The sequence below is a fragment of the Barbatula barbatula genome, assembly GCF_947034865.1.
Source record: "Barbatula barbatula genome assembly, chromosome: 10".
Taxonomy (NCBI): Eukaryota; Metazoa; Chordata; class Actinopteri; order Cypriniformes; family Nemacheilidae; genus Barbatula; species Barbatula barbatula.
In genome coordinates, this window is record NC_136773.1 from 23,273,203 (window position 1) to 23,300,021 (window position 26,819).

At 40.5% G+C, this 26,819-nt stretch overlaps 4 protein-coding genes across 5 annotated transcripts; all 4 read left to right on the plus strand.

Moving 5' to 3' along the window:
- Positions 1-375: 375 nt before the first annotated feature.
- On the plus strand, positions 376-7,933 carry LOC306899863 (NACHT and WD repeat domain-containing protein 2). The gene is made up of 7 exons (XM_079466423.1): positions 376-562; positions 1,797-1,885; positions 2,343-2,450; positions 2,851-3,057; positions 3,133-3,268; positions 3,347-3,876; positions 3,974-7,933. The coding sequence occupies exons 1-7, from the start codon at positions 523-525 to the stop codon at positions 7,613-7,615; spliced, it is 4,752 nt and encodes a 1,583-aa protein (XP_079322549.1). The 5' UTR covers positions 376-522; the 3' UTR covers positions 7,616-7,933.
- Positions 7,934-8,335: 402 nt separating this feature from the next.
- rps3 (ribosomal protein S3) lies at positions 8,336-11,901 on the plus strand. Its single transcript, XM_079466474.1, has 7 exons — positions 8,336-8,473; positions 9,201-9,331; positions 9,417-9,510; positions 9,681-9,775; positions 10,084-10,271; positions 11,294-11,497; positions 11,833-11,901. Exons 1-6 carry the CDS (start codon positions 8,444-8,446, stop codon positions 11,491-11,493), a joined length of 738 nt encoding a protein of 245 aa, XP_079322600.1. The 5' UTR covers positions 8,336-8,443; the 3' UTR covers positions 11,494-11,497; positions 11,833-11,901.
- Positions 11,902-12,554: 653 nt separating this feature from the next.
- On the plus strand, positions 12,555-14,690 carry kctd14 (potassium channel tetramerization domain containing 14). Its single transcript, XM_079465468.1, has 2 exons — positions 12,555-12,690; positions 13,417-14,690. Exons 1-2 carry the CDS (start codon positions 12,592-12,594, stop codon positions 14,080-14,082), a joined length of 765 nt encoding a protein of 254 aa, XP_079321594.1. The 5' UTR covers positions 12,555-12,591; the 3' UTR covers positions 14,083-14,690.
- A 728-nt stretch (positions 14,691-15,418) lies between these two features.
- Positions 15,419-25,302, plus strand: ints4 (integrator complex subunit 4). Of its 2 annotated transcripts, XR_013787214.1 has the most exons (24): positions 15,419-15,549; positions 16,594-16,788; positions 16,872-16,989; positions 17,088-17,194; positions 17,296-17,499; positions 17,588-17,638; positions 17,947-18,035; positions 18,324-18,444; positions 18,538-18,609; positions 18,800-18,974; positions 19,053-19,258; positions 19,456-19,598; positions 19,671-19,786; positions 19,950-20,083; positions 20,190-20,350; positions 20,819-20,912; positions 21,018-21,098; positions 21,178-21,308; positions 21,393-21,452; positions 21,537-21,696; positions 21,791-21,934; positions 22,022-22,142; positions 22,287-23,777; positions 24,339-25,302. XR_013787214.1 is itself a non-coding variant. In XM_079465893.1 (23 exons), exons 1-23 carry the CDS (start codon positions 15,496-15,498, stop codon positions 22,472-22,474), a joined length of 2,928 nt encoding a protein of 975 aa, XP_079322019.1. In that variant the 5' UTR covers positions 15,436-15,495; the 3' UTR covers positions 22,475-23,203. The 2 variants fall into 2 exon arrangements, 1 of the variants encoding a protein (XP_079322019.1); XM_079465893.1 differs by lacking the exon at positions 24,339-25,302 and having other exon boundaries at positions 15,436-15,549; positions 16,591-16,788; positions 22,287-23,203.
- The last annotated feature ends 1,517 nt before the right edge of the window (positions 25,303-26,819 follow it).

Here is a 26,819-nt window from a genome sequence, read left to right on the forward strand (position 1 = left end):
TGTCGTATGGATCTTTTATCAAATAAATACAAACCAACATTTAGTCCGGTTTTCTCTTTATGTTTTAAGCCCTCTTTGACCTGATGAGTGTGTGTAAATTTCTAAACTTTATTCTTCATCCTAATATGTAAAGTGCCTGTGTTGTACATACACTACCCATATAAATCTATAGGGTGAGGCACAAATGTTTGTTTGTTTGTTTATACAGTATATCAGTTAAGTTGCTTTGATGTCCTATAACAATGGCCAGATGGTAATAATTGTTTGTTAGACAATAAAGTCTTTATCAAGTACTGCTTTTAGTCTGTTAGTTTTGAAAGGGGCGGTTCTCACAGAATTCCATGTTAATAACAAACATGTTTCCTGTGTGGAAATGAGAGAGCGGCAGAAACGTACAGCGTTCTGACTGAGTAATAAGTGTGGATTCCTCACATTGTTCAAGGAGAACAAAATGTTTCATGATGTTCATTTTACGTGGCCACACGCAGTAAATAAGATGTTTTCATTCTGAAGAGAATTTGGATGGCTTGTGTTAAAGTTTATTTGTGCTCCAACCCAGAGGGTATGTATTATCCTTTCATTTATTTTCCTTTTTTGTTTGTATTTATATCAGTTATATTTGTCCAGTTGTAGCCCTACAGTTAAATATGCTTAGACAATATTAATGGATGTTGTTGTTCTTTTTTTTTGCTCTAATGGATAAACGGCAAAAAATATACGTCAGCAAAAAAATGGTATTTGAAGAGGACAATAATGGAAGAGAATTAAGTAGTTAGTTCTAGATGAAAGTATTTAATGTGTCTTTACTGAAAATATTGAAGATTTACATGCCAAAAACTCCCAGTTCTTTCTGCACCACCGGGTCTTTCAGTTTATTGGATATAGGAATAGTTCCTTTAAAAAGTGTTTTAAGAATTTGACATTATATGCTCTGAGGAAAGTGGTTTCAAAAGCAGAGCAAATAATTTAAATTTGCTTTAAGACAAAGACGACAAACACTTGACTTGCTTGAAGACAAACACAGCTTTAGTTTGGAATCATGCATGATAACACCAGGGACGTGTATTAAACTAAGAAAATATTCAATTATTTTATAAAGCACCTTTAAAATTAGCTTTCTCAAAGCGCTGTACAACACAAGCAAACACAACAATAACAATGACATGATAACAACACTAGAACCCAAAAATAAGTTAAAAGCCAGCCTAAAGGAAAACGTTTTAAACCGAGATTTTGAATGACAGAACAAATTTGCACCGTGATGTCAACCGGGAGCAAATTTCAGTATTGGGGGCCTAAGATGAAAAAGCTCGATCACCCCTAAAACGCAACCGTGTTTTAGGAACAACTGAAAGACCACTCTGGGAAGACAAGTGTTAAAAGCCAAATAAGCCGGAAAAGAGCCAACAAAACAGAAGTTATATGAGCATCACTACTATAGCCCCAGAAAGAATTCTTGCAGATGAATTTAGCAAATGTTGAAATTGCAGAGTTTGGAAATTAATACTGACAAACTTACGATATGGGAAAAAAAACTTAAACTTTCCGCAACAGAGTAAGTAAACGGTGTTCAGCACAAAAGACTCAAAACAAAGTGTGGGATAAAAAATGACACAAAAGATAAAGCCGGAACCAGCGTTACGTAATTAAACAGTGTAACTTCTGTCCATGATGTCAAAATCTGATGCTGAGGTCTTGTATTTAAAAGGTAGTTGATTCTTATCGTATTAGGGTTGATCCACAAACTATCAAGGGATGTGAGCCTGTAAAGAATGAACTGTAAATTCATTTTTCAGAATCTGTGGTTGAGAGGAGGTTATTAAGAGGGAAGACCTTCCCTAAACTGAGAGAATACTGCAGACGTACATATGGTGTTGACTTCAGGGTGAGAAAACATTTGACACATCATCTGTTTAACAAATGTATTTCCTCCAGACATCAAGCTTTTGATTCTGAAGAGAATCTTTAGTTGTTTTTCTTTCCGTTTGACAAGAACAAATGATTTTGCAACACGCTATTGTGTTGAAATCTAGGCGTATGAATAAATAATGTTTATATCTTTTATTGGAGCAGTGAGCATTTAACAGACCCCCTGTCGCCACGATAATCAAAACATCATGAATTATTTATTGTGGAATTGATCCAAATATGGGACAGTGTGGCCTGTCCATTCCCCTTGAAAAGCGATATATTTGAATCTATAAGCCTGTTGAGTTGAGCTGTGGTGATGTAATGAGTCATTTTGACTGAGGTTCACGTCTTTCCCTAATCTATGTTTTGTGTTAAAGTGCAGTATGTCTATTGAGTAAGAGTGTTTTCTTAGCAGTGCTGACTGTCTGCAGGTTATTGATCCATATGAACCGACAGATCCCACCAACTGGCCTTCACAGCGGACACGCATGCAGATGTTGGATGACTGCAGAATAAACTCTCTGGGCCCTTTCTTTGTGGTAACATTGTTGTTTGTAAAAATTACTTTCTGTTTTCTTGTTTTCTCGTTCAGTTTTTTCGAATCTAGTAAAATATCACACTAGCAATGCCAAAGTCACAGGTTCCAATCTCAGAACATGCACACATGGTTGGGAGAATATGGACATTTTTAAATTAGTATGAACTGTTAGGGTTGTCCTTATTAAAATAACTGAATTTTTTATGAATTATGTAGACAAAAAGTTTCCCAAATAAATGAAATTTCAATCCAATAAATGTTGGGTTGTTAGAACAACCCATGGATTTTTATTTTAACCCAACGATTGGTTTTGGTAATGTTTTACCCAAACATGGGTTACAAACACCCCAGCATTTCTTGGAGTGTAAATAAATATAAACGTGCATGTTTTCTCATCTCAGGGGTTGGTCGGTGAACAGTATGGAGATGCATGTTTGCCTGAGCAGATAGAAGCTTCAGAGTTCCAGGTTCTTCTGCAGGCCTGCCAGCGCGTGAACATCAAGAGTGAAATCCTGGAAAGATGTTACCAGAGAGATGAAAACGTCATACCTCCCTCATTTTGCTTGATTCTCAATCCGGCAGAACACACTCAACCTCATACTATCCTGGCAAGAAACTTGTTTTACATAACATAATACAATAAAGTTTCAATCTAACTAACATCCTTAATATTTTACCTTTAGACCAAGAATCCATTCGAGGAGAAGACCTGCTCTATGATGCTTTGTGAGCTGAGAAGGATCCTTCAAGATGTCGTGACCCAGTGCATCCAAGAGGACACGATGACACATGACACTGCTCAGAAATATTTTCGGTCTGGTAAGTCAGTGTCTGTCTTTGTCTCATTATTACATACATGTACTTCTAAAAATCTAATGTGCGATTTTGTGTCAGCAGCCCTTGAGAATGACATCCGCTATACACATGAAGATCGTTCCGACAACGACATAGCAAGATGTCTTTGCTACGTTCATAAAATAATATTCAGGAAAAAAGCAAGAGGATTCTCCCCAAAGGATCCAGCCCAGTCAGATCGACTGTCCCAATTACGAAATCACTTTCTACCAAGTTTGGTTGCTTCTCATAAAGCCCTGGTTTATACCACCACCACAGAATGCAGTGATCAGGATGGTTACACACCTGAGATGAGACTCAACTTTGCTGTTGGTTTGAGAGAGCAGCTGCAAGCGGATCTTAAACATCTCATTGATGTTGCCTTCTCAAAGGAAAAGGTGGTTTCTGATTTTCTGGGCGATGAATGTTCCCAGAAAGACTTGCGCTGGATCTTTTCTTCTCTTTGCAAAATTGACCGTCCAGAAATCAAACATGTTAAATCATACCTAGAGGAAAACACAACATTTCCTTTTGTACTCACCGGAAGAGCGTGCTCAGGCAAAAGTGTGCTTCTGGCTCACTGTGCAAGTCAGGTATCTCCCAAAAACAATTTTGACTTTAATTTGACAAATAAGAAATGTTGCTTGTGTTAATATCCTATGACACTAATGTGGCATTGTCTGTTTACAGGCATCTATGTGGTTAGAGCACCTGGATCCTGTGATCATTGTGAATTTCATAGATATCAACAGCTCCCTGAGACAGCTTCTCAAAGACATTAGTCAACAGATTGAACCAAGCGATTCTGTCAATAATGTCCTTCAACTAAAAGACAACTTCAACAGGCTACTAACCACAAGATCGTCCAGACATCCTTTAGTGCTCATTATAGACGGACTTGACCAATTACCAAATACTGCTGAACCACTTGACTTTAAATGGCTTCCCAAAGTTTTACCTCCAAATCTAAAAGTTCTCATGTCCATCACCACAGACAGGCCTGACATTATTTCTACTCTAAAGACGTATTACCAAGATACAGCCCTGTTCTGTGAGTTACAACCGCTGGAAGGTAAAAGCTGTAACCAGTTACTAACAACACTTCTACAGGCAAGCAACAGGAAAATTACTTCAGGCCAACAGATGTATGTGAATCAGGCTTTAAAGGAATGTCCTCTTCCGTTGTATGTGCATCTTCTTCACAAACAGGCAAGTCTCTGGAGGTCAGATCTTGAGGTTACCAAAAACAGTCTGTTACAAGGGGTCCGTACTAACATTGAGTTGATGTTTGATCATCTGGAGTGGAAGCACGGCTATCCCATAGTTTCCAAAATGTTAAGCTACCTTACCTTAGCCAGGTATGGCCTGAGCCCGGCTGAACTGACTGATGTTCTCTCTTGTGATGATGAAGTTCTAGCCTCTTTCCTTCCATCAGATATCTGCAGACCACTTATGTTTAGGGTGCCTGAGGTTTTGGTGGAAACTCTTCTTTTAGACCTTCAAGAGTTTCTAGTGCTGAGGAACATTTTGGGTACCCAAGTTCTTTTCTGGATCAGCGGACACTTCCCTTTGATCGTACGCAAGAGGTACCTGTGTTCAGAAGAAACGTGTGAGAGGATACATCATGTTCTGGCATGCTATTTCAGTGGCTCTTGGGCAAATGGAACAGCAAAACGTTTGATAGTCAACAAAGACTCTGAAACGCCATCTTCAGATATTTACATTGACAGACAAGCGCCAAGTCAACCCTGGAAGTCCACTCCCATGAGTATGTCAGAGAAAATACCCACCAATCGGAGAAAACTTCTTGAACTTCCATTCCATCTGTTGAAAAGCGGAAGGATCAAAGAGCTAGGTGACCAGATAACATGTCAGGAATACCTCCAGGCGACGTTTCATGCAATGTTGTCCGATGACCTGTTCCTGTGGCTTGAGAAGGCATCTCAACTGGAAACTCACAGGAACCTTAAGCTACTCAACATCATCTTGAGATCGTCTGCTTGTCTAATGAAAGACAACCCAGCTGACCTTCCAACAGTACTGCAGGCCAAGCTCTTCCCTTTTCTTAGTGTGCTGCCATCATTGGAGGACTGTGTTCATCCAGGCCAATCTGATGGTGCTATTGTAAAAAATCAGGTGTATACGGTTTTATCCTCGGTTCCTTCAGTTCCTTATACTCACTATACACTGCAGGAGTCAGAAGCTTTCCAGGTAAAATACACAGCTGGATCTGGAGATGGCTTTGTGGTGGTTGTATTGGAGAATGGTGCTGCTTGGGTTTATAGTGAAGGCTTATTTGAGGGCTTCAAACTTCCCCATTCCTTCGATTTGCAGTTCACAAGTGTCTGTAGCTCTGGAAGGACTTTTCTTCTAACTTCCCATTGTGGTAAACTTGTGTTGTGGGATGCAAATGTTGACACACAACCTCAAGAGGTAAGAATCCACGAAAAGGGTAAAAATTTCATTCTTGATGGTGCTTTGGTGTTTGGAGAGAAATTAATTGTGTGGTGGAAGAGGGAAAAAATTGTCAGTGTATTTGTTAAAAGAGAGAAACATGCCCAACTGCACTGCACTGATGAGGTAACATGTGTGTCATGTTCCGAAGATGGTAATGTCGTTTACTGTGGACAGAAGAAAAGCTCTGTGATGATATTTGACTTGCCCAATAATAAGCTTTTAGCTACATTCATCTGTCCAGATGAAATGCCAATAATTGATATGATTCTCTCTAAAGATGAAAGAATAATGACATGCGTAGATGAAGCTGGTAACGTGTTTGTTTGGAACCTTGAGATTATAGCAGAGCCGGCTCTGATTAAACTTTTAACCTGCAGAACTAGGGGAAAGGTGTTGAACACAGACAACACAAAGGACAACCTTCTCCTGATTTGTAAAAAGCAACAAATAGAATTTATTGACATTGATCAAATGGAAGTCCTCGACCAATTCAATCCCCCGACAGGTAAAACAATTAAGCAAGCGATAATGGATGAAGACTCGCACTTCATCATTGCTTTGCTGGATAGCTGCCCGTTTCTGCTAGTGTGGAACCTTGTCACTGGCCAGTGTGTTTCGAGTCTTGACACTCTTACCTGTCAAGCAAATAAACTTCTGAAATGTGGAGTGACTCACCTGGCAGCCGTCACAAATGCCAGTGTACTTATTTGGGACATGGACCTCATCATTGCTTCAGCTTTGAAACCAAAATCAGGTAGGAGAGTAGAAACAGTGCTGGTGGGATTGCACGGAGAAAGCTGTTACTCTGCAGATGGCTCGGAGCTTGTGTGGAAGTGGGTGGTCTCTAGTGGAAAAGTAGAAGAGCACTTTCTTCATCACGGTTCAGTGCAGTCCATGTCTATCTCTGCAGATGGTGATTATTTGGTGACTATAGCAACAGGAGACATCTATGTGTGGAACACCAACAGTGGGGAAAACATGTATAGGATCTCTGGGAGTCATGCAGTCAACATTCTAATAACTTTCAAGGGTTATTCTGGAGTTGCTTTGTCAGAAAAAGGACCATCTAGGGTGTGGAAACTGCTGAGTGGAAAGGTGGTTTGTAGCATTCATACAGACCTCAAGAATGCTATCATATCTCCAGAGAGCACCTTCCTTTTAGGTCTGAACCGTGGAGACCTCCTGGCTGTGAGTCTTTGGTCTGGTGATGTTTGCAAACGCTTCTGGTGTCCCGATGAATCAGATGTGAATGCTTTTCACCCTCTGCCTGACCATCCAGATTTTGTGGTTGTTGTTTCAGCTTCAGGTGCTTTGTACACTTGGAGGTTAACAGAAGATACTGTTTGCCATCAACTCCAGCTTCCAAACTCTTTGTTGTGCCAACCTGAGGTCTTTAGACTGTCATCAGATGGAGGATACGCCATCATTTCTGTTAGTGCATCCACATTAAACATCTTGGATCTTTCTAACAGTAAGCTCTGCACTTTAAGAACCATTGGACCTCTACAGAAGCCACTGTATGTAGGAGTTTCTGGTCAGTATGTTGTATATGTATGTTACTCTTCTCATGAGTGTCAGAATGCGTTCTGTGATCTTCATGAAAAGCCAATGTTGGTTGTCATACGTATGACCGATGGTGAAACTGTAGGCAGGTTCTACCTTTGTAAGAACATTTCTGCTCTAACTGTGTCTGAGCATTTGTTCGTATATGTTGGGTTTGAGGATGGATCTGTTGGGATTTATACTGTTAATGAAAGGTGGAAGAGGTTTGGTCGAAGCCCAGAACTTTTGTGTCCATTGGATAAGCCTTTGGTTCGGTCACCTCTAGTAAATCCTAATATAACCTGGGTTGATTTGGCCTCTGAATTTTTCTAAAGTGATAAAATGCCGGATAAATTTACAGCATGGTTTTATTCTTTCAATATTATGTAAGACTTAATTTACATGGTTGTCTGTATCTAATCTATATTACAGCACATTTACATTTAGTTTTATTTTTTATAAATGCATCAACAATAGCATTGCATACTTGAGTTTTGCTTTATATACGTTGGATGAAAATGAATACACATGTATTGTTAACAGAATAGTGTGTTTAATTTTGCAGTGTGAATATTAATTTCCAGAACATTGTAATAACTGAAAGCTTAAAATGTCTAAGATTTAAAATAAATAAAAGATGTGCTTCATGACAAATTTGCACCCTCCAGCCTACTTTATAAAAATATGTAAAAAGATCGAAGTCTGCTTCATTGTCAAGTCTGCCACATGTTCAGTACAGTACATACATAGGCCTATAGATGATTAATATTGCGTTACTCTCAGACCCATTGTGCATACCAATAACACTAACACAGAATAAAAATATAATTTTTTTTATAACAGATTATTATACAAATGTAAGATAAAACTTTACAACAATGTTTTTCATAAAATAGAACATATAGCAATATGCTAATTTAAAAGTAAGTGTGTTACTGTAAGTTTTGTACACATTGGTTTTGTATCTATGGGCTATGCTATATTTGTTTAATTTATTTACGCAAAATTCTGTCGTTTTAGCAGACATATCACTATATAAACGGTATGACAGCTAAGACTACAATCCCCATGATCTAATCGGGTCATACGGAAGTGATTCTTTGCCATAAATCTACTTCCGCTTTTCTCTTCATTCCTTTCCTGTCTGCGCCCTCCGTCAAGATGGCGGTGCAAATCTCGAAGAAGAGAAAGGTTGGTATGAATTTCACACAAATCGTCCTTATTAAAGGGCAGAGTTGAGAAATTTGAGCGGTATATAACTGCAACGACTCTTCTTCATGGTTTTAAAAGTTCAGATGACGATTTTATAAAGCAGTAAAGAGCGATTGATCTGGATTCCGGCGTCAGCGAATCTGAAGTAAAACATGGCAGATGAAGCAAGCGCCGCGCGCACTAGATTCATAATAACACGGTCGAGCAAAACGCTAGTTAAAATAATCTTCTAATTAAATAAGTGTTCTATGTGTTTTTGAAAGTTAGCATTAGTGTTGTTGTTAGAAAACTACTCTCAATTCTGGGTGTAGTTGGCGTGTCAGGGGATCAAGATGTCAGTCTCAATTCAGATGTTTCTCGGCATTAAGTTGAGGAAAGATTTAAAACTAGCATGACCGAATGGATTTATATATTTTATGGAAACCATAAGAGTGCCTGCAGTGTGAATTTCCCTCAGTGATGATACGATGACGAGTCGGAAAAGGACCGGTTCTGTTCGAGGATTCTGGGTCAGGTGCACGTTCTGTGCTTCTGGCTGCAGATCCTCAAAGCAGAGAGTCCTCTTAGCTTGAAGACATCGAGGCATTTGTCTGAGAGGGGTAGAAAACGACTTTATTTCTGGCGTGGGCAACGTGGCTTGGAGATTCAGTGTCAGGGTATTCAGATGTCAGTCACTTTTGTTATATTCATGTGTACTGTTTTATAGTTTGTATCAGACGGAGTCTTCAAAGCCGAGCTGAATGAGTTCCTGACCCGAGAGCTGGCTGAGGATGGATACTCTGGCGTGGAGGTGCGTGTCACACCAACCAGAACGGAGATCATCATCCTAGCTACCAGGTGAGCGTTTTAAATCTCAAATTGGACTTGAACACACTGAAAGGTGTTCATGCACACTCGTATCTAACCCATTTGAATCTTTCAGAACCCAGAATGTCCTGGGAGAGAAAGGCCGCCGTATTCGTGAACTTACTGCTGTGGTTCAGAAGCGCTTCGGCTTCCCCGAGGGAAGTGTGGAGGTAGGTTGATGTCCTACGGATGGTTGCTGTCCACCTTGAACAAAATGGCTGTAGATCATTTCTAATCCTTAAATTGTTTCAGTATTTTTCTAAGCAAACTATGAAACCCCACAAAAATAGTCTGTGTTAGGTCATCAACTCTGAGGTCTAATTGGATTGTGTTTTTGTAGCTGTATGCTGAGAAGGTTGCCACCCGTGGTCTGTGTGCCATCGCTCAGGCAGAGTCACTGCGCTACAAGCTGCTCGGAGGTCTGGCTGTCCGTAGGTGAGCTCCTTTCCCAGCATGCTTCAGTGTCGTACTGTGCACTTGGCTGCTTCAATGCTGTTTAAGCTCCCTTCAGTGATGATACGATGACGAGTCGGAAAAGCACCCTTCTGTCTGAGGATTCTGGGTCAGGTGCACGTTCTGTGTGTCTGGCTGCAGGTCCTCAACGCAGAGAGTCCTCTTAGCTTGAAGACATCGAGGCATTTGTCTGAGAAGGGTAGAAAGCGAGCAATGTTGTTTTATGTTATGAAGCTGAATCCGGTTTGCTTTGCATTTGTAGTTCTATATTGTGTTTGTTCTCTCTCCAGGGCCTGCTATGGTGTGCTGCGTTTCATCATGGAGAGCGGAGCCAGGGGTTGTGAAGTTGTTGTCTCTGGTAAGCTGAGAGGTCAGAGAGCCAAGTCCATGAAGTTTGTGGACGGCCTGATGATTCACAGCGGAGACCCTGTTAACTACTACGTTGATACGGCTGTCCGTCACGTACTGCTCAGACAGGGTGAGTAACTGTAAAAAAAAAAAAACTTTCATTTATCTCTAAGCTGGCAAGAGCAGTCAGCTGTTGATTGACCAGTTTGCAGGTGCCTTATTTTATACTGGTGGGCTCCTGTTGTGGTGTTAAGGTCACATTCCCTTCAGTGATGATACGATGACGAGACAGATGAGGGCCCATCTCTGAGGATTTCTGATGTCAGGGTCACGTTTTGTGCCTCTGGCTTTAGTTCCTCAGAGGTGTGTGTTCTTTTAGTTTGAAGACATCGAGGCATTTGTCTGAGAAGGGTCTGTTGTCACTTGTTGTGTGTGCATTTTCTCATTTTGGTGTGTCTTGGCTGGTTTGATCTCATGTTCACAACAATTATTGGTTTGTATCCGCCTACACCTGATGCATGTGGTACGCTTAGTACATTTTTACATGCACGCAAGCGTATATGTGTTCAGCTGAACGCACAGCCTTGCAAAGTATGGTTTTTCGCACATTGAGATCTCCGGGCCTGCAGGGGTCAGGCTTTTCTACTGCATTGAATCGACATTTGCCACCTGGTGTTTAAACTAATCTCTGCAAGAAATGGAATGTGCGACCTGCGCACACTGAGGTAACTTAATTCTGACTGCGTGCGTACTACTCTGATGACGAAATTCACCGCACACGCTCTGAAAGCTGTTTCCCTTGCTTATGCGTACAAAAGAACCATACTTCAGTCTTGATATAGAAGTGTCAGTGGCATCAAAAAAATCTTCCTTCAGTGATGATAAAATACACCAGAATTTGATAGTTTCAAAAGAGTCTAGTTTAATTTCTGTACATCTGTCTTTGATTCTTCATAAGTGTGAAGATATAGAAGCGTTAGACTGAGAAGGCGTCTGAATGTAGTGTTTGTATATACATGAGTCTAGATCTAAAACTTGTGAGAGCTTGAATAGGCTGCTGTAGCTTTTAATAGTCACAACAGATTGTCAATTCACTGTTAAATGTATTTTGATTAGAATAATACTAATAATTTGTCATCTATCTGTTCACAGGTGTGCTTGGAATCAAGGTTAAAATCATGCTGCCCTGGGACCCCAGCGGTAAGATCGGCCCCAAGAAGCCCCTTCCTGACCATGTCAGCATTGTGGAGCCCAAAGATGAGGTTCTTCCCACCACCCCAATTTCTGAACAGAAGGGAGCCAAGCCTGATGTTCCCCCTATGCCACCGGGAACTCCAGTGCCGACTGCATAAACTGGTATAATCATTAAGCACCATTTAGGGGACTAGTTATGGACCAAGTTAGTTGTGCCGTAAACAACTATTGGGCTCAGTCGCTATATTAGGGTCACCTGATGTTCGCATTCCCTTCAGTGATGATACGATGACGAGACAGATGAGGGCCCGTCTCTGAGGATTTCTGATGTCAGGGTCACGTTTTGTGCCTCTGGCTTTAGTTCTTCAGAGATATGTGTCCTCTTAGTTTGAAGACATCGAGGCATTTGTCTGAGAAGGTTTATCATTTTCCTGTTGCATGACTGATTCATGTTTGCCAGCTTTGTTGTTCTAACCAGATGTTTGTCTTCCTAACAGGTTCAGGAGACACTGATGGAAGTTCTACACTTTTCTGTATAAAAAATAAATAAATGGGGTAAAAAACAATTGTGCGTGTGTTGACTTATTTTAAACTTTGTTGCATTACAACCAATGTAATTTATTGTATTAAAAGTGGAGTTTAGTAGTTTTAAACACATTTGTGTGAAATCTTATGCCTAAGATCTAAATCTTAATATTGCAGTTATTAGCTAATGTTTCAGAATGCCTGTGAACTTGGAGAAATGCGAATTTCGAAATCTATTTTACCTCCTGCTGACTGGTTAGGTGTGTCATATCTGGACACATGGTATAAATAATGGTGCTGCTTTATGGATAGTTTATCCAAAATGAAAATTCTTAACAATGAGTGAATAAATAACCTTACAAGGTAAGCCTGTATTTTAAAAGCCCTCCCCTCATGATACACAACACTGCTCAAAATGCTATAGAGAGGTTTCATTCAGTGTAATATAAACCTAGAACTAAACGCGATACTCAGATTTATGGACCTTGCCGAAAGTGCTCTGAAGTGAACATAACATGAACCGTCATTGTTTTAAACAACAGGTTAGCATGGTTGTACGTTTTGTATAGGTTTTAGAGAATAAAAACTAATAAAACTAATCTGAAGTCGTTATTTAGAAGATAAATGAAGTTTGTCAGTGTGGTGCTGCTCTACCTGTGTGTGTGTGTGTGTGTGTGTGTGTGTGTGTGTCATGGGTGGGTCTTACAAAAGTTACACACACACACCTGCTGATGTCTGAACTGTGTGACGAGCTGACGTTTAAACAACACATCATGAGTTTACCAGACTGTAAATCAACTGGAAAACAGTCCACATCTCCTGTAAAGTCGGTAAGACATGTAACTTTAAGACCGATGTTACTGTAGTGATAATGTTTTCGTGATTGTCCGTTTGTCGTAACAGCTGTTTTGTTTTCCTCTTGGCGTGTTACGCGATACACTGTTTAAATCAACGAATGAGTCACTTTGTAACAAAACTTTGAGTTTTATTACCTTCTGACACATTGTAACATTATATTCTCTCACTTTGTTCTGGTTCATTTCGAGCTAGATCGCGTTTTTCCAGAGCAGCAGCACCACCTTCAAAGCAAATATTACCTAGTTCTCAAAGAAACCTTCATCCTTTAAGTAAATGAACCGGAGTTTTATCATGTAAACATTATAGCCCTGTTTTTAAATCACCGTTTATATATATGTAGCGCCTGTGTCAGATGACTAAAGTTCTGTATAAGTATATTATTATTTGTGTTTTGTGTGTCTCTCTCTTTAGTATTTACTAAAGTAAACTAAACTGGTGTAAAACTCCTAAATACTACGCTTTTTTACTTTTGCTTATAGAAATATGAACGTTAACAAGAATATTTACTACAGTTTTTATAGGTGCGGTTGGCTTTTTAATGATGAATTGTGTTTTTTAAGCACAGCATTTTTTTATTAAATGTATCATTTAAAGAATCTTTCAACAATGTCCATCCCACTTCTCTGTTAAATCAGATTTGACAAAAGATGGATCAGCAGTTTTCAAACAAAATAAAAGTTTGTATTCTTTGCTTTCAGAATTCTCAGGTTGTACAGCTTAATATCGGGGGTCAGGTCTTCAGCACAACTCTTGCGACCATTCGTAAGTTCCCAGACTCCACACTGGCAGACCTGTTTAATGGCTTATCCAGAGCTCGGATGGATTCAGAGGGTCGTTACTTCATAGATCGTGACGGGACTCACTTTGGGTATATCCTCGAGTACCTCAGAACGGACAACCTTCCTACCAAACACTTACAGGAAGTGCATAAAGAAGCATTGTACTACAACATCAAACCTCTGGTCAAAGCCATTGAGGAGACACCGCAGTTTTTCGGAGAGGCGGTGGGAAGACAGCAGCTCTTGACCCGCGTGCCTAATTACCGGGAAAACCTGGAGGTGATTGTTAAAGTAGCCAGAGCGGAAGCCATCGCCTCACGGTACTCCACAATAATTGTGTGTGTTGTCAAGACAGAAGATGATTTGGTCAGATACAAAGATGCTATTGACAGTCTTGGTGCCCTTAAAGAATCCGTGGTGACCTTCGGTCCGTGGAAAGCTCCAGCTTCAGTGGAGGACCTGTTAGATTGCATTAAATTGGACATAGAAGCCAAAGGATATAATGTTAAAATCCAGTCACACAGCAAAGGGTTTCTCTTCAAGAGCTATGACTTCTTCTATAAACTGACTTTCACATGGTGGTGATTCACATGAGCTCCTAAATATAGCCCAAGTGTGACCTGGAAATGGGAATTTGAAAAGTGAATTAAAGGTCCGGTTGAAAGTGCAGTTTCTGATAATTTCATATTTATCCTGAGTGCCTATAGAGTAGTATTGCATACGTCGTACCTTCGAAGAGTATTCAGTTTGATCACATTTATAAAAGACAGATACAGCTGTACGATTATTTCTGAAAACAAGCAACCGGCTGGTGGTGACAAAGCACTCCATTGTTTTGTTTTAGCAGAAGCAACAGTATGACAGAAAGCTGTCATGCAGGAATAATAGAGTTGTTTTCTGTAACTGGTCTCCCTTGTGTAATATTGATTTAAGTTGTACTGTCCCTGCTTATCAAATAACATTCCAGGAATAATCACTTAAAGAAATAAAATGATATCTCAATCACTGCCGGTTGATCTTGATACTGTAAAAAATGATATAGATTTCTGCAATGTTAAATGTTTTGAATGTGTGCTTTGGAATGCCCATTGCCACTTCATTTAATCATCATAATAATCTTTGCAATCTTTTTGGTTCTGTTAAAGGAATAGTGCACCTTAAAATAAAAATTATGTCATTAAACACAGTACATGCACTCTGGTCATTTCAGACCTGTATGACTTTCTTTCTTCTGCAGACCATAAACAAAGATATTTAGAAAAATGTTGGTGAGGGAAAACCATTGGTCCCCATTGACTTGCATTGGTTTTGTGTCATTTCAAAAGAAGTCGATTTTTGTTTACCAATATTCTTCAGAAGATAGAAAATGACATATGATTAAAATGACAACAGGCTGAGCAAATGGATTTTGAAGTTAAACTATTCATTTAAGGCTGGAATACACTACAAAACTTTTGCAACTTTCACAAATTAAGTCCGCAGTGTGTGATATGTTGTTTTTTTAACCTGGGAAGAATTTTGTTATATTAGTGTAATTCCAGCCTTTAAAGGTGCATTGTTATACCCTGACATAGTTTTATACGTGATTAAAACTTTGATCAGCCTCTTTAGCTCACTGCAATTTAAGAATCAAACATCTGATGAATTTTTATTTGAATAGTTGTATTCCTGAATATAATTTACATTTATTCAGCAGGCCCTTTAATTCAAAGCTACTTACAAATATGGGAGTATTTTGTCTTCATTTAAATTACACTGAAAATACAGTGTCATTTACGTCATTAACCCTGAACACATACCAAAGTCACAGACAAAAAACAAACAAGCACAGAAAAAATGTGTATATTGTGCTGTCCCATTTTCTGCCAATCCTCCATCCATGCGGTGGCGCTGTTGACCCCGCTGTTCTCTGAACGCCACTGAGCACAGGTCGCGTGAAGGAGCGCAGGAGGCGCTTACTGCGCATGTCAGCGGCGGAGTGGCGTAAACACAGCAGCGATGGCAGCTCATCTTAAGAAACGCGTTTACGAGGAGTTCTCTAAAGTAGTTCAGGTGAACACACGAGTTTTCATACATGTATATCATTAAATAACATATTCTCATAAGAATTACAGAATGTAAGCACAAATGCATTTGTAGTCTGTAATGCCCTTATGAATAAAAACAATAGAAACCAGCGGAGAAATGATAATGGATTTAATGCTTATGATAAGAATTGTATTGGTTTTAACTAAAACTATAATGGTCTCTGATGGTTTGTGTCGGTGGGATGTTTTCCGGCAGATGGGAACCAAAAGAACACAGTGAAGAAAACGCATATAAAATAATTGTGTTCTAGTTTCTGCCATAAGAATGTCTATTGTGTTTTCATCAGCTGTTTATGCTTATTAATTATTGTTATGACACAGAAACAAATTATTTTTTTCTGTTGGTTTTCAATTTAAAAGTCAAGATGACAGCCAAAACCTGATTTGTATAGTATAGTGGACCATTGATATATGTATATTGACATGATTGCGTAAGTCAAGTCAGCTTTATTTATATAGCACTTCATTGTTACAAAGCAGCTGTACAAGAAAACATTGACTATAAGTAAAACATAAAAGGTTATGGAAGTCAAAACACAGGTCAAATATCAGACACACTATACAATTCTAGCAGCCCCCCGGTCAGGCAAACAGTGTAAAACAGTTTGCAAACGGTGGCGAGGAACCCACATCTCCATTGGAGGAGAAAAAACCTCAGAGGGAAACCAGGACTAACCAGGGGATTCCAGATCCTCTCTGACAAAAACTGCTGCCTCTGCACAAGCTTGACAGTGCTTGCACAACAAGGCAAAATAAAAAACAAATTTAGATTTAAAATTATCATTAATAATCTTATAGCGGCTGAAGTTTTGTAGAGTCCCCACGTCCTTCGTCCAGCTCTATCATCATCACAGCATTTGTCAGGTCTGGGTATGGATTGCGTCCTGCCCGCTCCGGTAACCTTGGAATAATGAGACAAGACTGGCTGAGAGTAGAGTACTGTTCTGCACTCTTTGATTGGAAGTAACACATTGTTTGTGTTGTGTTTCTGTTGATTTCAATACAGCAGGTGTCTCTAGCAGAGGTGCCCGCGAAGAAGCTTCGTCTGACCAAACCCAGTAAATCAGCAGCTCTTCATGTGGATCTGTGTAAAGCCAGCAGCCCCACAGACGCCCTGCAGCATCTCCTGAGTTTTGCACGCAAGCCGGTGGAGGCCGAGAGCGTGGAGGGGGTGGTGCGCATATTGCTGGAGCATTATTACAAGGTGAAGCGTCACAACGACCATGTCACGTGATACATTTACAAAGTGTTTCATAAATTGTGTCAACCTGTTTTTGTGGTATCCAGGAGTCTGATAATTCCGTCAGGTTGAAGATTGCATCTCTGCTGGGTTTACTTTCAAAGACACAGGGCTTCTCTCCAGACTGCATAGTAGACGATGCTGTCAACACTCTCAACAACGAAAGTATGCCTTTAATCTTGATACTTTTTCAAAGTGTAATAAACATAAACATCGTCTTCTTTTCGTAAATGATTCCTAATGTTTATTTCTCTGTGATTCAGAGTCTCATCAGGTGTTGGCTCAGCTGTTGGACACTCTGCTGATCATTGGAAATCAACTCCTAGACAAAACCGCAGTTATTCAGAGACTTATTGATGTAGCGTGCAAGGTGGGAATATCATTTACGTTCCTGCCTTGTGTGTTGTCATGCACAGACAGACTTTGAACTTTCTGGAACATGGTTATTTGACTTTGCAAATGTCTTCTCAGCATCTGTCAAGCACATATTTTGGGGTGAGGAACAAGTGTCTGCAGCTCTTAGGTTGTCTAGGAACGGTAGATAAACCCCTCACTAAAGAGACTGATCCAGGACCAGCAGGGCAGACGTCACACGTACGAGATGTGCAGAGTGTCATCAGCGACTACTTTCAGGACCAGGACCCTCGCGTCCGCACTGCCGCCATCAAAGCAATGGTACATTACGCCTAACTCTCCGCGATATCATGCTGGATAAACTTCATTACGTCATGCTTTGATTTACTCAAGATTTGTGTTTTTGCAGCTGCAGCTACATGAAAGAGGAATGCAAATTCAACAGAATATTTATAACCAGGTAAAAAGAAACTCCCTTAAACGTTTTGCACTGCCCTTTGGAATACTTAAATCGCAGTTTTTGTAAAAAAAATTTGGTATGATCACCACCATTGCATAATTTACTGTTTTCACAGGCCACCAGTGCTAGTTGTCATAGTTATATAATTCTATTAAAAGGCCTGATCGTGTGGTCAGACTTTATTGAATGACCGGTCATTGAATATTGTGTCTAACTAGGTTTTACATATCAACCACTTTTAAAATCCCCAAAGAAATGTCTTATAGAAGGTATTAATCCATGACTGTGTGTTGTCCCCTCTCTGTCAGGCCTGTAAGCTCTTAAATGATGATTATGAGCAGGTTCGCTCCGCAGCAGTGCAGATGGTTTGGGTTCTGAGTCAGCTTTACCCTGAAAGGTAGAGGTGCAGTTTTCACTCGGAGTGGTGTTGTGTAAAGACAGTGCTTCAAACCTTATGCTGTGTTTTCTATGCACATGCTTCTCAACCATCTCCTATTATTACATTTCTCTCTCATCCACACACTCAATTGGATGCATCTTGTTAGGGTGAAATCCAAACTGTGAAGTACCGGCAGTCACTTTTCTGCCGTTTTATTATTTTGCTAGGACAAACTTTATTTAAATTCAAGTAAGTAGGCTGTTGTCAGGATTATAAAGTGTAATGCGAGCATATGTATCCCCACAGTATTGTTCCCATCCCCTCGTCCAATGAGGAGATCCGACTTATAGACGACTCATTCGGAAAGATCTGTCACATGGTCAGTGATGGCTCATGGGTTGTCAGAGTGCAAGCTGCTAAACTGCTGGTGAGTCTTGTAGCGTGAAAGCATACATTTTGACATGTGATTTCTTGACATTAAGTCATGAATATCTTTCTTTTCTGTCCATGTGCGTTTTAGGGCTCTATGCACCAAGTCAGTCCTCATTTCCTGGAGCAGACTTTAGACAAGAAACTGATGTCAGATCTGAGGGTATTTCCACACAAAAACAATGACAAACATTTAAGAAACACTTTCCAGTCGTGCTGCAATAGTCTGATAGATCCAGAATATTGTTCATACCTTAACTTGCCACCACATAATGAATTATGAAAAGAGATACTAAAATATCAAATATGACATGCATCGCTTATTTTAAGAATGGCACTGTGCACTATTTTAGAGAAAGCGCACGGCTCACGAGCGAGCTAAAGAGCTTTACGCTTCCGGAGAGTTCTCATCTGGACGCCGCTGGGCCGATGATGCTCCCAAAGAGAAAGTCGATACCTCGGGTGTGAATCTTATCGACTCCGGAGCCTGTGGGGCGTTCGTTCACGGGCTGGAGGATGAAATGTACGGTATGTATTTTAAAACATCTCCGATGACATATTCAGCCTGTTGCCACTATGTCTTCAGATGTGCATGTTATGTCACAGAGGTGCGCATCGCTGCTGTGGAAGCTCTCTGTTCGCTAGCCCAGTCGTCGCCCAGCTTTGCAGAAAAGTGTCTTGACTTCCTGGTGGACATGTTTAATGATGAAATCGAGGAGGTGCGACTGCAGTCCATCCATGCGCTGCGGCAGATCTCCACTCACATCACCCTCAGAGAAGACCAACTGGACACTGTACTCGCAGTACTGGAGGTACGGCACCAGAGGGCGCTTTAATATACATCAAACTGTTAGAAGTGCAAAACATGTATGTACTTGAGCGGTCAAAGGCGATCCGTAAACACCCGAGAGCAGGCTGCAGACTTGTGCATTATAAACGCATGTTGTGTTTAGTTTGTGTTGCTATGAAATCACTAGGTGAAGGTTGTAAATGTGTCTGTTCATCTCAGGACTCATCTCGAGACATCCGTGAGGCTCTGCACGAGTTGCTCTGCTACACTAACGCGTCCACCAAAGATTGCATTCAGCTGGCCCTCCTAGAACTCCTGAAGAACCTCAGCAAGTACCCGACCGACCGCAACTCCGTCTGGAAGTGAGTTTCTCTTTGTTCCTCCCTCTTATTTCATCTTTCTCAGTGTAGCTGACTTTGTTGCTCTTATGTCAGATGTCTGAAGTTCCTCGGTGCTCGACACCCAACACTGGTGTTGCCCATCGTCCCGGAACTTCTGAGCACCCACCCGTATTTTGACACCCCTGAACCAGACATGGACGACCCTGCCTGTATCCTGCACATCTGACATGACGGCAGACTCTAAAGATTTTAAAAAACATAACCTGTCAAAGGTTTCAAACTCTTGAAGTTTTATTGGTAGTGTTCAGTGCATTTAGATGTTGAGGTGTCTATTCAGTTGTTGTTCATTTTTCCTGAGTCGTGTTTGTTTAGACATCGCTGTATTAGTGCTGGTCTTCAACGCAGCCAAATCCTGTCCCACAATGCCTGCGCTGTTCTCAGATCACACGTTCTGTCACTACGCCTACCTTCGTGACAGCCTGTCCCACCTGGTGCCGCATCTCCGGGTGAGAAACCTGCATGCAAACCTGCTCTCAGTCCAGTGAATCAGATTCACAGATTATTTGCCTTTAAAAGAGTTTGTTCCTCATTTGAACTCTTGTCTTCTCTCAGCTGCCGGGCAGAAAGCAGACAGCTGGTTTGGAGGCATCAGGTGTGGCTTTAGGCAGTCTGGAGTCTGCACGGACCTTCCTGCAGGACAGCATCGTTCGTGTCAGCGCCCTTCAGAATCTGGAGTCTCCTGGAGCTCAGGATCTGCTGGAGTTCACGATCAGGTATAAAACTGATGGTTTTGTCTCTAAATTCCGATTTAGTAAATCACTTTGATTTAAATGATATGCTATTATATGTTCGGCTTATGAATCTATACAATACACAATAAGACTTTGCAATTACCATAACATGACAGTGTTTGACAAAATTTGCTACTGATATAAGTTTTTTTACAAACTATTAACAATTTTCTCTGAAATTTTGGATTAACAACTTACAAAAGATAAATTAAACCATTTACATGTAAAGGAATTTAAAGAAAAATCGTACAAAAATGATCTTTCTTTTTTGTAGCATGATGTAACGTTACACCCCCATTGATATTATGTTTCGTTTTTTAATGTTAGAAAACAATTCGCCACAAGTGGCCATGGATTACTTCTATCTTTATTGATTTAAAAAATGACTTCTTATATTTAGTGATGTCATTATCGGAAAGTGTTTGTTGACATAATGTTTTTCTCGTGCAGAGATCTGCAGCGGCTGGGCGAGCTCCAAACTGAGTTGGCTGGATCTGCAGATTTCTGTGCCACGTACCTCCGCTGCCAATTGCTGCTCACCAAGGTCACTACAAATATTACACCACTACACACAGCCGACACTCCAGGATTACATTTACCTCGCACCACATGAATTCATTTATATGCCTTTACGTTTGTTTATTCTCAGGCTCTCCAGGAGAAGTTATGGACCATGGCTGTGCCTCTGTGTCTTAAACAGAATGCTAACGTCTCGGCGGCTGCTCGGCAGGTAAGCATGAGCGACAGGGACAAACCCGAACCGCAGAGGTGTCCCATCGTTCGGACTCCAGCTGTTTCTTTGTTTTTAGATCCTGGACGAGACGTATAAACTGGAGTTCTTGTACAGCGGACTGGAGACGCAACAGATCGCCACAATCCATAACGTGCGTTTGCAGGCGAAAGCGTTACAGGTCATCCTCACGGCCCGATCCAAACGAGGGTCAGCGCTCTCTCGCAAACACATTCTAACACAAAAAACATCTCAAAGAAGCAAAGCTGATCCCCTCTCTTCTTCTCATAACAGGGTTGATCGTGTTCTGGGTGTTTGTGAGAAATTCTTACAAGACGTGGAGTCGTTTCAAAGGTGAAAAACTTGTAACTTTCTTGGAGAAGCTGTGCTGTAATGCATCAAAACTTGTTCTAAACTTCTGAGCTTTCCTCTCTTCAGGCTCTTCGTGACGGAAATGCCACATTTCCAGGATAGTTTTGTGGAGAAACTCTTGGAGTTGATGCCCAGACTGGTGGCCTGTAAACCTGCCGATCTTGTTAAAATCCTCCAGACCACCCTGCGCCAAAGCAGATTCATTCATCTCAAACTACCCGAGCAGGTTTGCATATTCTTAAAGCACCTTTCTTGCCAAAATTTAGACTGTCAAATGCTAGGATATATCAATGTTTCCATTTTATTTTGGTTTATTTTAGATCCACAGGGCATCTGCAACGATAATTGAGCCGACGGGAGAATCAGACAATCCTTTAAGATTCACTTCTGGTCTGGTGGTAGCGTTAGATATCGATGCTACTCTTGAACATGTGCAGGATCCACAGACAACAGTCAAAGTTCAGGTCAGAGTCCTTCAGCTCATTTAGGAAGCTTGAATTGTATTTAATGCTTGTGACGACACATTTTACTGTTTCTTTCACTCCCTGCAGGTTCTGTATCCGGATGGACAGTCCCATATAATCCACCCCAAACCTGGAGATTTCAGAACCCCGGGACCTGGACGGGTGCGACTGGTCACACAGGTTTATCTCTCTCATTCTGCCTGGACAGGTGAGTCAACACGACTCCAAATGGACCTTTTTAATACACATTATGTATTCTGCACAATTAACCGCTATGCCACCCAGAATGGACCGTTGAGATCGGGCATCGTTTACGCTGTTTGGTTTAATTTCACTGTATTTTTCTTCCCAGAGCCATGTCAGATTGAGGTCCGATTGCTTCTGGCCTACAGCTCCAGCAGCAGTAAACTATCTGCATCTAAACCTGCGTGGAACGACAGCATGGACGGGCTCCCCACCAGCGAGAGCTCCATCGAGGGCACAATCCACCTCAGCAAACCTGTTAAAGTCTTTATCATGCCAAAACCAGCTCGCCGCTGACCTCTGTACAGCTGTAGTTGTTCTTGTTTGTGGGCAAAAGTGTGTTTTATCTGGAATAAATAGTTTTTTGTTCACAAATCACAGATGTGTGTTGTGAACTGAATCATTTGTACATTACTAGCGGAAACCAATGGAAATGACAGCTTGCCGTCTGGCTGTCAGCTGGCGTTGATGGGTGATTCGGCGGCCAATGTGGCGTTCTACGTATGTCTGCAAAAACATTACTGTCTATCTTTATAAAAGTACTCACACTTGCATGAAGAATAAGTAAAGATACAGACTGGGACCTAGAAGTGTCTCAAATGCTCTCTAATACCAACAGTTACGCAGAACCTTCTAATAAAAGTTTTTTATGAAACAATCCATGTTTTGGTGAGAAATATCGTTTGAAGATAGGGTGATGTTTGACAAGGTTAAATGTTTTGCATGGTGTTAATACCAATATATGATATATTGTACAGTTTGTGTTTAAATTAAAATGTTAATCCAGGTTAAATGAGCGAACCGTTTTATGTGTCGGTTCTTTTGAATCAGTGAGACCAATTTGCCAGTCTGATTGTGATTCAGCTTTAGCGTTTGTGATCACCGTTGGAAAGATCAGATCCCCGTGAAGGAGTCACGGTCGAGTTTTCATCCTTTTCAAAATGAAAGCTATAGTTATATTGTTTTTGTAGATTGTGTTAACAAAGAAAATAAAGCTGTAAAAGCTCAAAGTAGTCAGCAGATGGCACCATTGATTCAGTTTGATGTTTGGGTGTGGCAATGAACGGCCAATGTTGGGAAATCTTTCAAAAGGCTTTTCATAAGCATATATTATTCCTAATGGCAGAGATGCCCATTTTGGAAGGACTGTGTGAACCCATCAGGGAAATGAAAAGCAATTACTAAAGATGTTGCAAAACAGCATTTATTGGCATCCGCTAGGCAGCCAAAGGAAACTGCAGCGGGAAATTTTTGGATCGGAAGATTAATTTCATTTAGCAGTTGCTGATGTTGGCTTTTAAAGGACCGATCACAGTTTTTTTGTCTCGTAAGTGGTTGTGAAAAGTAAGTGTATTCAAGCTGATGATGAACCCTTGATGAACTTTGACCTTTTTTATGAAAGGAAATTATCCAAACTAGTATGAGGTGTGATTATCACCAAATTCTGAATTCTTTCTGTCTGATACAGAAAACCGGAACCTCAGATCCCATTTTCAGACAACACATCCATCTGTAACTCCAGAGATAAGAGAAACACTGCTGATCACCTTCTGTCCTCTCTCAGCTGGAACATGTTGATCTCTACAGCATCTCACAGCAGGTCAACGCATCCAAACACCTTTAAATCTCATGCAAAACATCATCACATCTATACAAGCGGCTCCACGCCATCCAATAACTATAATAACAAAAAACCTGTATGTTTACTTATTTGAAACTGTTTTGTCTTTTTAGGTTACTTAAAAGTAACTGAGGGAAGAACATTAGATTCTCCCTCACCGACACACAAAATAACTTCATAAACAACACAAACCCACAACGAAACAAACTTTTAATAGTTTATTAGTCTAATAAGTGTGATTTAAAAAATGTAGATCGAGTAAACAGTGTGAACAGTACTTTACAATAGACCTCGATAAAATAAGGACAGATGCTTTTTATTTCATTTTTACAAAAGAATGGTTAAAACACAAGGCAGGCTAAGGAAGGCCGTACCTCTTGATGAAAACACAAAAGTCTCTTTATTATGAAACAAATTCATTTGGATCTTTTGAAATAAGTCTCATATTTGATAAAGAAATGCCATAATAATGTTGCATAATAAAACAGTTGCTTTTGAATTTGTTTTTGAAAGCGTACAATACACTTTGTGTGTTTGCAGTGTTAGTATCCGGTGTTTGGGATTAGATGACCCCGTGGAGAAGAACACGGTGAACTCATGCAGCTCAGAATCTACTTTCGACATCAGTGACATCTGCCTGGCAAAACCCAAATCACCTCTGAGCACCGCAGCCTCTGCTTTACTATGAGAACAATTATTATCAGCTCAACAGCACGGAAAAAAAATAGAGTTTGACATTTTCTGAACGTTGCCCAACAGTCTCTGTTCATGTATCCACGGGCGTGAGATGACAACTGGTGTTCAAGATCAGACTGTAACTCTATTTCCTTCAACCAGAGTCTCTGTTGTGATTATCAGGGGGACACAATGTCCTCTTTTAAAATGTCAATTTCTGTATCCTCAGTTGTGTGCCTTCAGCCTGGAGATTTACTCTGTTTTCTCCTTCGGTGGTGCTGCCGGTTTGTACATTTTTAAAGATCTGTGCTGACATTTTCGGCCAGCGTTTCCATATTGTTCCTCTGAAAGTCAACAAGAAGTCGAAATTGATCACATTTATGTTTGATAATGCACATCGCATGTGGCTTTAGTATCACAGTAGGATTAGTAGGGTAATTCTCGCTATTAACAAATGGAAACGTAGATGCAGATTCATTCATGGAGTAATTACTTAAGAGGGAACACATTTTGAAGAAAGTTTGAAAGAGTTGTCGGATGCTTTGTGGGTGATGAGTTCCGGGTTGGCCTACAAAAACACGTCATCTCTGCGGCTCCCTATTACTCAAACTTTTAAAGGACTGTTCAATTCAATTCAGACTGTTGATAGATATTACTTACTTTGTCTCGTTCAGTTGGTTTCGATCCCTCTTGAGGAAGCTAACCCTGCTTGTATTGTCCCAGGTTGATAAGGCACTCCGGCTTGAAGTGATTCGCACAAAAAAGCAGGTTTTCACTTATTATTTCTGATGGATTTACACCAAAAATAAAATAAATTCACTCCTGTGTCATCCGAGGTTGGGACTCTGTGCAGCGACTACATTGCCAAGTGTTGTCCACGAACTTTAGCCATTGCATCACATACACCGCAGTCGCTTGTGAAGACAACACGGTGGGGGGAATTGTGATTTAGATTAATGGCTGGTAACATTACAATAAGATCTGGTTTTTACATCACTACCAGATCTCACATGCTTGCAGGGAAAGGCCCACCAAAACAAACTTTTTCACATTTTCTGAGTTAGAAGATGCTAACTCAGAATTATTTATATGACTCCTTTAATGTACGTTTTTAATATTTTATTATATAAAATAACATCATACGGTACACCCAGTATAGTATAGTTCTCGACAATAAAAGCCTTGTGCGTGTCCCTTGGTGGGGATTCGTGCGGGCGTCTCCCGTGGGCCGTCTGTCTTCTGACTGAGAGTGATAAGTGTCTCTCTCTTGACTGAGAATGTGTAAGCTTTTCTCTCGCAGGATTTCCCTTCTGTTCTCCAGCATTAGTTCTGCCTCTTTACAGTTCGTCTGAAGCTTAGCTTCTCTCTTTAAAAACTCTCACACACACTCGTGAGTAATCGACTCTCTAACTGTCAGGGGCCTTCTCAGGGAAGGCCGGGAGATACCGCTGAACATTATAATGTGATTTACAAAACAGTTGCGCTGTGGTTACACCGTAAGAAGCGATTAATCTAAAGGAGCTAATGTCGTAAACACATTTGACTTGTTTGTTTTTAAAGCGAGCTGGCATACGCTGGCATCTTCTCAGGTTCAAACGGACGCAGTTGATATTTGTCAGCCTGTCGTCTGTAAAACACTATGAAAAGTCCACACAAACTGTTTCACACTCTCTAGCTCTGACATGACAGTTCATAACCTTGGGTTAAACGTGGCTTTACCTAGTTATAATCTTGAGTTGTGTAGAAGCATGTTGTGTATCATGTGAAATGCATTGACATCACGTTTCGTTTTGCCTGAAGCTGAAGTGCCTGAAGTGTGTTCATTTCTCTCGCTCTTTCCTCTGCACATGTATGATTTGACCATACAATGTCATATACTGTATATCCACAGCTTGTTTTGGCCGTACAGTAGTGCGTTATGATGACTTTCCTCGGCTTTCCTCTCGTGTCTAAGCCTTCATATCATGAGAATCAATAAGATATTTTATTTCATTTATACATCTCAAGAGAAAACAGAACATGAGGTTTGAAACAACTTGAGGATAAGTAAACACCAGATTTTTTGTGTACTTTCCTTTTCAAGTCTTTAGATTTCAGAAGATTAATCTTCATGACCTGAGAGGTTGGCGGCAGACATCTCATAGTATGAGATTTAAGCCAGTATTTAGAACGATAAAAGATAACGTAAAGCCAGATAGGAGTTAATTCTCTAAACCTGGTTTAAGTTAAGAAACCCCTTAACTATACGGTTAACGACGCCCTTAATGGAAAGGATTGCACTTAAGGAACCTTGTGATGTTACATTTGTGGTGTAATAAAGTCCTTATGTGGTAGTGTAATGGTTTC

What these genes read in the sequence shown, in the direction of transcription:
- kctd14 (XM_079465468.1), top strand. Translation starts at nt 12,592, where the DNA reads ATGTCTGAACTGTGTGACGAGCTGACGTTTAAACAACACATCATGAGT. An exon ending in CCACATCTCCTGTAAAGTCG is followed by an intron (nt 12,691 to 13,416) that starts GTAAGACATGTA and finishes CTTTGCTTTCAG; the next exon opens with AATTCTCAGGTTGTACAGCT.
- LOC306899863 (XM_079466423.1), top strand. Translation starts at nt 523, where the DNA reads ATGGCTTGTGTTAAAGTTTATTTGTGCTCCAACCCAGAGG. An exon ending in CTCAACCTCATACTATCCTG is followed by an intron (nt 3,058 to 3,132) that starts GCAAGAAACTTG and finishes TTTTACCTTTAG; the next exon opens with ACCAAGAATCCATTCGAGGA. An exon ending in TGGCTCACTGTGCAAGTCAG is followed by an intron (nt 3,877 to 3,973) that starts GTATCTCCCAAA and finishes GTCTGTTTACAG; the next exon opens with GCATCTATGTGGTTAGAGCA.
- rps3 (XM_079466474.1), top strand. Translation starts at nt 8,444, where the DNA reads ATGGCGGTGCAAATCTCGAAGAAGAGAAAG. An exon ending in TCCCCGAGGGAAGTGTGGAG is followed by an intron (nt 9,511 to 9,680) that starts GTAGGTTGATGT and finishes GTGTTTTTGTAG; the next exon opens with CTGTATGCTGAGAAGGTTGC. An exon ending in GGAGGTCTGGCTGTCCGTAG is followed by an intron (nt 9,776 to 10,083) that starts GTGAGCTCCTTT and finishes TTCTCTCTCCAG; the next exon opens with GGCCTGCTATGGTGTGCTGC.
- ints4 (XM_079465893.1), top strand. Translation starts at nt 15,496, where the DNA reads ATGGCAGCTCATCTTAAGAAACGCGTTTACGAGGAGTTCTCTAAAGTA. An exon ending in CTGTACTCGCAGTACTGGAG is followed by an intron (nt 19,259 to 19,455) that starts GTACGGCACCAG and finishes TGTTCATCTCAG; the next exon opens with GACTCATCTCGAGACATCCG. An exon ending in CTCTCATTCTGCCTGGACAG is followed by an intron (nt 22,143 to 22,286) that starts GTGAGTCAACAC and finishes TTTTCTTCCCAG; the next exon opens with AGCCATGTCAGATTGAGGTC.